The 8,972-nt window shown below is 36.3% G+C and overlaps 1 protein-coding gene across 4 annotated transcripts; it reads left to right on the forward strand.

The window, feature by feature from the left end:
• The first annotated feature begins 834 nt into the window (after positions 1 to 834).
• On the forward strand, positions 835 to 8,157 carry LOC105342254 (E3 ubiquitin-protein ligase TRIM56). 4 transcript variants are annotated; one of them, XM_020072959.3, is made up of 4 exons: positions 835 to 1,249; positions 3,326 to 3,505; positions 4,909 to 6,213; positions 6,580 to 8,157. In XM_020072959.3, the coding sequence occupies exons 3-4, from the start codon at positions 4,927 to 4,929 to the stop codon at positions 7,237 to 7,239; spliced, it is 1,947 nt and encodes a 648-aa protein (XP_019928518.3). In that variant the 5' UTR covers positions 835 to 1,249; positions 3,326 to 3,505; positions 4,909 to 4,926; the 3' UTR covers positions 7,240 to 8,157. The 4 variants fall into 4 exon arrangements, with proteins under 4 accessions (XP_019928518.3, XP_011447446.3, XP_034304032.2 ...); XM_011449144.4 differs by lacking the exon at positions 3,326 to 3,505; XM_034448141.2 differs by lacking the exons at positions 835 to 1,249; positions 3,326 to 3,505 and adding an exon at positions 1,322 to 1,482.
• The last annotated feature ends 815 nt before the right edge of the window (positions 8,158 to 8,972 follow it).

Below are 8,972 nucleotides of genomic sequence, written 5' to 3' on the forward strand. Positions count from 1 at the left end.
ATGAATTAACTCATACTCGTTAGATGTATGTATAGGTATATTTATAAGCATCGGTAAGTGTTAAGAGACCATTTATACATTCCAAAAGCGCAACCTTTTGACAGTACATTTAAGAATGCTTACTATAAAGCCTATCAACATATTTAAACATTTCTTTTAGTCAAACTACAAGAAGAGGGCCATGTGATTGATATTAAGGTACACATTACAAATTTTCATTTATAAAAGTGATCCGCGACTTATATATATATATTATCCCGAAGAAAAAAATCTCTAAATTTAATTTGACATCTGTTTTGAAAAAGATAATAAAAAGGCAGAAAAGGGGAATTTAATTCACTTTATTTAAGTATAGAATTGGAAACCAACCAGAGCGGAGCAAAATTAAGTTTATTCCTTTCATTCATGCTATAGGTTCAATGTAAAGGTTCAACTTTGTATGCTTGCCAAATATTTTCTGACTTTTCATTATTAAATGCCATTCATCCGCATAAATTAAACTTGGCGTAAGAGCTTTGCACAAAGCATGCCGAATAGTCTTGTGGTGTAATGTTTGTTATCAAATAAAACATTATTTGTCCTTTTAAACTTAACATTTTGTTCTTACTGCATGTGTTCTTAATTAAAGGTTTTTCTCCCAACAAAAAATGCATTGCATTGGCACATAACCTCTGAAAATAAAAACTTTGTATATTCTATTTATGAAATGTGAAGTCGTTCAGCAAGTGCGTGTTAAAGGGTCGATATATTTTCGTTTGCAAGACATACTTCTATACTTGTAAAAAAAGGGGCAACCCAGGTAAAGAAATATTTGTTCAGACACGTTGTTCAATATTATTGCGCGGGGAAAATAGGTCCGGCTTAATCGATTTTTACCTATGGGCGATCGATATCGGGACGTCTTGTTCAAGGTGTGCCGGGTATGTGTACAGAACTTATTTAGCAAAAACTGACAGCTTCGTTTTTTAAAACCTAGTCAATACTTAGCTGTTTTATTGAGTTTTAATCTCTCTAAGGAAGTCCTTCGAATTTCAATATCCTGCTGCGACGGAAGACAATGTTTTTGGCGCGAAGATCCACATCGAGTTAATTAGGATCAGTGTTTCCATTGTTAAAATCTCTGTCTAAAATTTTGACATTAATTGAAACCGTGGTTTTGAATTTTAAACCACACATTTGAACACGAGATGAAGAGATAAGGAACAAGGCCGGGCTGCAATATCTTACAAGGATCTTGAAAACTTCACAGGTAAGTTGACTTCAATTGCAGCATTTATTCCTAATTTTGACAAATGTGTATAGTAGTTGTTTTGTTGCCATCAAAATGCTGTCGATCTATATATGGAAAGAGGGTTGACTCCAGAAAAATTAATTCAATGGAACCGTGTCAAACTATTGGCATTATTTGTACACACGGGTCTGTTTTTTTTTTGGTCCCAGAATAAACCCAATATATACATGTAGTGTGTTTCTAATCGACAGGTAAGGGATCATAATCCTCTCTCTCTCTCTCTCTCTCTCTCTCTCTCTCTCTCTCTCTCTCTCTCTCTCTCTCTCTGTGTAACCATACTTGGCGCTGAAATAACGTCGAAAACATGCTCTATCGACAGTAATTCAATAAAGCGCGACTGTTTTTCATAACCTGCGAGAAATCCAATTTTCTCCGATCTAACAAAAGCAAATTACCTGGCCAAGTCTATTCTCTCCAAATTGTTATTGCCACGTGCATTTTCAATGTAACCTATTACTTCTGAATTGGCACTGGCCAGAACATCGATATTTCATTGTACATTCTATCAAGTAGAGGAAGACTTGTTTAGAGTCGGTACATTTTGTCATCGCTGGCAATATGACATATAGAGAAAATGATAACTGAAAGTATTCAATAATTTATCTTCAATATCGACCTTACTCAAGCATCTTTGCTACGTTTGCAATCTTTTACCCTTAACAATCAGGCGTTGGCAATAATTCACAGGTGTAAATTTCCGTTCCTTTTTTAATCATTCGTTTGTTTACTTTGAGAACACTCCCAATAAATTTTTTTTAAAAGTCGACGTGCTTTATAAAAAGATAATAAAGTGGAGAGATGGTGAGCAGAACTGATTGTCAACGTTTTGATCTAGCAAGGCTCAATTTGAATATATCAGAATAATAAGGAAACCTTCTGAACCCTTCCATTCTGATTTCAGTTCTCTTTAAAATCCAGTATTCTTCATCTGTTGAATAGACCTGCTTGTGTTATCGGTAAACACAATAATCGGAAATATTGGGGTTAAATGGTTCCCCAAAAATGTCAAGTACGGTCTAGAAGTCACCTGTTTTTATTTCTATTCTAATGTCTGACAATGATCGGCTTTACCGACCGGAAACTACCCACTCTTGTGGGATACTGCGAAAAAAATCACTATTTCATATGTGTTTTGTTGCTTGCGTCAATACTTATAAATTATATACATTACTTCTAGACGAACTTGTGTCAAGAAATCTGAAAATTTGCCGAATAGTCTATTTTAAGATAAGTGAAGAGATAGTTACACCCACTTATCGGCTATTGGAGAAGTGGACTATCAGCTCTGACGACATATTTATGGCTTTTGATTAAAAAGGAGATTTCATGCCACGCACTCATATATTAACCCTTTTAATTGTTTGAAAATTAAATATTGTAAGATGTTTTTGAACTATTCAATTCGAAATATTTATATTTAAAAACGGGCTAATCTTTAGAAGTACCTGTCCGACTAATTACTGCAGAAAGCATTTGTTTGGTAGGACACGGTCATTAAATGGCAAACTACCTCATCGAATGTAATCCTAAAGATGATGGACCTAAGATACCCCACACGGACGAAACTATGCACCTCTGTAATATCAATCAAGTCTGAAGCGTCTGGCATACAAGCTCAATCCCTTAGTAAACTGTGATTCCTGATATCTTTATAACCACGTTAAGCTACATGTACCCAACTGATACTTTTATTCAAATAAATCCGTTAAAATATTTTAGAGGCGTGGTCCATTTTTTTTAAAGTCCCCTACATGCGTTGGATTACGGTCCTACACATACATGTATGTGTACGTCTGGGAATTTTCCAAAAACCATTGTAGTAAGAAGGAAGACGGTCTTGATTCATTTTTCAAAACTCGCTTTCACCATTATCTATAACAGCAGAAATAATACGTATGTACCTGTGTTTTATGTATGTACTTGTACGTGTTTTATCTACATGTACGTCACACGCATGTACGTAGTCCCATTGATCTGTAATCGATCTTTCTATAAAGGGTGGCTTCATTGTACCTTTCACTCTCTCATTTCCAGCGACATTCCACAATACCTGCACTTTAATCAGAGGACTTCGGGACACCTGAGGCCGGATTAGCCTGTAATTAATTATTTAAGGGATCTACCAGTGACGCGAAGTGCCCTCTTCGACCAAATAGCCGCAGTGATTATAAATTAGACATGATACTACAACCGCCGTTGGTTGATGTTGATTAAGTACGTTTATTGATTAGTGGAATGTTCATCTTGCTTATCTTATGATATTACCAATACTGAAACAACATTGCTGTGCTTTTATAAATACTGCATCCAAGTTTTTAAACTTTGACCAATCAAAATAAGAATCTCAGCTAAGTAATAAAATAAGACAACTACACTCCATCAACTTGAATCAACATGTTCCTCAGTGTTTTATTTGTTGACTATATAATTATATACATTTTAGCCAGTTTTGTTTGACAACAAATATTTACAGTTCAATACGTGACTCACAATCAAAAAACAAAGCATTGGGCGATGACACAGAGATAAAACAAACATGTTTACTTGGTTCAGTTGCTCCATTCATTTTTTTATATTTATCAATTGAGCACTTTATAATGATATATTGTGTTATTGACATGGAAGGGGGGTGTATATATAAAAGGTCCCAGGTCATTATTAGGAGTGGGTTGTAGAAATTCGCTTCATTGTTGTCTTTTCGTGGGTGTGTATGTATGTGTGTTTGAATGGGAATTTTTATGGAGACACAAGCATTTAAGACAATTCCTGAATAACGATGATAGGAGTGTGAGCTGGGAAGGAGGGAATGATTATTTTAGGTACTCTGAAATTGATATTGAATTTTATTTGTGTCATCAAATGTGATCGATTATAAACACTTTAAGAATTCAATTTTCGGTTATACATGTACATGTATGTGCAATAAATACCAGCGGTATATATATATATATATATATATATATATATATATATATATATATATATATATATATATATATATATATATATAAAGAGCATTCCTATTTGTCTTAAGTGCAGGGTACACAAACCTATCAAAACCCATAATATTGAGAGGAGGTCCTTTTTTCATATTGACATATTAATATCAAGTAGCAACATTTAACGTACAAATATAACAGGTGATTAAATACATGTTATACTGCAAATTCCACGCATTAGTCACTTCAGTGCCCAATAGGCGTAATCCACTTATGTTGATCAACCCCGAACAGTAGAATGATTATCACACAAAATATTTGTACACGGAGACAAAGAAATGTGATCGAATATTGGCACTTTTTGTTAAGTGAATGTGATTTACGGGGACATGCCAACCCAGCACAGCCTTTGAAGGCTTCGCGTTTGCTTAAAATGGACTTTCCTAATCTACCAAAATATTGAAATTTGGCAGCCAACAGGCGTTGTGTTTGATTTACGAGGGGCTATAGTTTTATTAGTTTTGTAATCGGTCTGCGGAATTCCTTTTCGGGAGTCGCGAGGTTTAAAAAAATACGTAACAATGATTTTGACTGGCAATCCTTGGTAATATAATCTACTTATATCCTTAAGTGACGAATTAAAACATTTGAACACTTATTTTTTTCTTTGACTTTCAGAAAAGTCAGAGAGTGAAAATGGATGCAACATCTGAGGATGTCGTGGAGCCGATAACAAATGGTGTTCACCATTCCGAGGACTCCAATACAGAACCCCAAGAAAAAAAGGACTGTGACCCAATTTCAGAGTGTTACATCTGCAAAAAAGTCTACAACATACCAAAAACGCTACCATGCTTCCACGCTTTCTGTTGTTCGTGTTTAGAGGACCATATTTCCAAATCGTTAAACCAGAATGGACAAAAGTATTTTGCATGTCCAATGTGCGAAGAGAAATGCGAAATTCCTCAAGGTGCACTACCTGGACAGTATGCACACGCATTTCAGGACGATTTATTTCTGGCCAAACTGGTGGAATTACAAAGTGCAATGTGTGAAGGCAAGCTATGTGACATTTGTGAAAGAATAGAAGAAAATAAACCAGCATCCCATTGGTGTATGGATTGCAACGATGCACTATGCGAAACATGTCTCAAGGTCCACCTCCACGGGAAAACAACGGCTGGACATTCCTGTCTATCCATCGAGGAAATGAGAAGAATTCCCCTAGAAACGCTGATGAAGCAGAAGAACAAAGTGCCGTGTATGAAGCACAATGAACTTATAACACTATTTTGCGTTGACTGTCGTGAACCTCTTTGTGTTCAATGCATGGCCGTATCTCATCGCCGATGTGAAAATGTGATCACCGTTTCGGACGCTTTAACGTCAAGAACAGACGTTAACGACGTCATTTCGAGGCTGAACAAACTGCAAGCGACGGTTGAAAATGCTGGAGGAATCGGACAACCTGACAGAACGTTAGAAAACAGCATTCACGAGGCACAGGAGAGAATTAATACCATCTGCAATACTATTTGCGACCGAGTTCGACAATACCAATCCGTCCTGCTGAAAAGTCTTGAATCGCAGTCTGAAAAAGCAAAAGGTCTCCTTCAGGATCGAATACAACCAAGAAAAACGGGTCTGAAATCGATTAAAGCTGCAAATGATAGAATGCAGACTCTTTTACGTTACGGAAGTGACGTTGAAATCCTTCTAGCCTACAACCAAGTCCGCAAAAAATTAGATTCATGCCAAGGTGCTATAGGCAACACCGAACAGAAAGCTCCCTCCGTTCGGCTTGATTTCATCTTGGACGACACGGTCGAGCGATTCATTGAAAACTTCGACAGACTCGGGGACCTAACGGTGGACGTAGGGGACTCAGACGAGGGGATCAGCTCTTGGGGAGTAACCTGTACGTCGTCAGACGACATTATTGTTACCGACTGCAAGAACAAACGCATTCAGAAGTTTAGCAAGGTAACAAAACTATCTGTTCGTTAAGTGCATCTTTTTTATGTTTGTTTTGAGAAAAAGAATTTGCACTTTACATTTAAATCCTCAAATAATATTTTGCTACATAAACAGCAAATTTTCTGAGGAAGGTATTATTATTTTTCGTTTTCGTTGAATGGTAATTACTGACATGTTTAGCCTTGCCTTTACTTTTCAATTTACAACCAAATATAAAGTTTCGCACGATTAGCTTTGACTTGAATGAGTTTTCTCTATTGATTATACATTACCTGACAGGTACATTATTATTCATAGTTAAGCTTTAAAGGAACTGCAAATAAGCCTCAAACCAATTATCGCAACCTATATAAATTTTGCTGACGTTTTCAGTTTGGAGACTTGGTTGACTATGTACAACTTGAAGACGAGCCACGAGATATAACAACATGCGGGAACCGAGATGATGTAGCCATTACAATGATTGGCAAGCTTGTCATCTTTCTTGCAACACGAAAAACTATGCAGCTCATTAAACGCGCTAAGACGGAACGGCAGTATGATGGGATATCGTACTCCGAAAAGGACGCCTACCTAATAGTATCCTCGCTCCGTGACCAGGTCGTGGACATCATCCACCTAGACGGTAGCGTCATGCGATCGTTCGGCAGTGGTGCTGGCGACAGAGTGCTCTTCAACGAGCCGCGGTTCATCTCGGCCACACCCGATCGTACCATCATCATCTCAGACGTCGGCCAAAACGCCATTATATGCATCGATCATAATGGCAAAGTTGTCTTCAGATACAAACCTGATGGCCAAAACGGACTCAAAAAGCCCCAAGGGGTTTGTGTGGATAAGTTAGGGAATCTGTTTGTAGCAGACTTCGGCAACAACCGAGTCCAGTTGCTTGCCAGTGATGGTCTGTTTCAAAGAAACGTACTCGGAATAGAAAGCGCATTGGAAAAACCAGTGGCTATCCGAGTGAGTGGAAGCAATAGAATGATAATTGTTCAGAGCGACGGAATGGTCAAGGTGTTTAGTTATTCGTAAACAACTCATAACAGTCGCAAAAATGCCAGTGTATGGAATTGGTCGAAGCTTTACGCCTAAAATGCTACGTGTCGATGATATTACGCAAAACAAGAAATTGAGAGCTATTAAAAGAATAACAGTAAAATGTTAACAAAGCAGATTGAACTGCTTTGTTCCATGTAGGAATCTTGTTAGAAAAATGATTTTTAATGAGCTTGCCTAGGAATCTCTTGGAACTACCTCCTGCCAGCTCAGAAAGAATACCATGTAACTTTATGAATTCATATCAGCAAATCTTATCATATACTTAAACGTTTCCTTTGGTGTATTAGCCACATTTTATCCCCCCAATATTTAATGTAATCTCCTTCAAGTAATCTTTGACAAGCTTTCAAATTCGGTAAAAATGATTATTTCATGCTGGTGTCACTTATTAAATATTCTAGACATAATCTTGCCATAACCCAAGAGTATTAACTCAACTCCAATGTGGTGTTCCGCTTCACTATCCAAAGGACCTTTTCACAGGCTTACTCATTCAATTCCGATTTCTTTAGTTCTTTCATTGTATAAAACCTTTCCGTGACTTCTCCTCTGATTTTGCATTTCAATATCATATGTTTGATCTACTATGGGTTAAACACCTACGCTACGCAAAAGAAAAAAAAAAGGGACAGAAAAGCATGGAGTAAATATGTAAAAAAAAAAAACCGCAACGAAAATTCGATATTAAAAGGAGATATAATCTTTGTAAGATGTTGTTTTACTATCAGTCCGTCCATGTATATTTTAGACTCATAGCATCCGTAATAAATTCACACCAAATATTCTACTTTGCTATTGCACCGTTTGCTTTTAATATATTTGTATAATGGATTTGTACAGTGCTATGAATTAACATGTATTAACAAATAAATTATACCCAAGAAATCAAAATATATGGTTTACAATTTTATCAATTTTGTGTATACTCTAATCGAGTATGAACTGCATATTTCATGTCGGAAATAAATCATTATATATATTTAATAACAGAATAATTATAACAAATTTTTGCAGCAAAATAGTTTTTCTGCACTTCAACGATACTCTTGCTATTATATAAATAGTGCCTGTTTGGGAGGGTAACAGTTGAAATTGACACCCCGAGAAAACCATTGTCAACCGACGCGAAGCGGAGGTTGACAATGGTTTTCGAGGGGTGTCAATTTTAACTGTTATCCTACCAAACAGGCACTATTTATTTTGTTATACTGAATGTCTTTTTTAAAATTCCTAAGAAAATTTTACTGCTTTTATATAGGAATAACGTGAATTCTACAGCGAACCGTACGCGCATAATTTTCGCGCATGTAACATTTTTTAATGTTACCCGTTGCCAAGTGCGTTGCTAACGCTGAGGGTAATATAAAATATTATTAACTGCGTCTTAACCAATCAGATTTCAGTATTTAACATGAAAGTATAACAAATTATCATAACGTACGTTTACTGTTTCAGTTATATATAAGTTCTTCATCGAAGGCGTGTCAGCATTATCAGACATGTCTGTTGGACTATTAATAACTACAGTTACTGGGTATGCACAAATTTATAAAATAGAAATGACTATCTTGTATGAATGACTAATTTTGTACCTACGGCTTAGCATATGTCGTTTATACGACACATTGTCTCGTAATAACAACTCATTATGACATGCGTAAGACTTGGTGTTTCGTACGTGCGTATACAAGTAAATAAATCTAAGA

Source organism: Magallana gigas, chromosome 2 (assembly GCF_963853765.1).
Source record: "Magallana gigas chromosome 2, xbMagGiga1.1, whole genome shotgun sequence".
NCBI classification, from domain to species: Eukaryota; Metazoa; Mollusca; class Bivalvia; order Ostreida; family Ostreidae; genus Magallana; species Magallana gigas.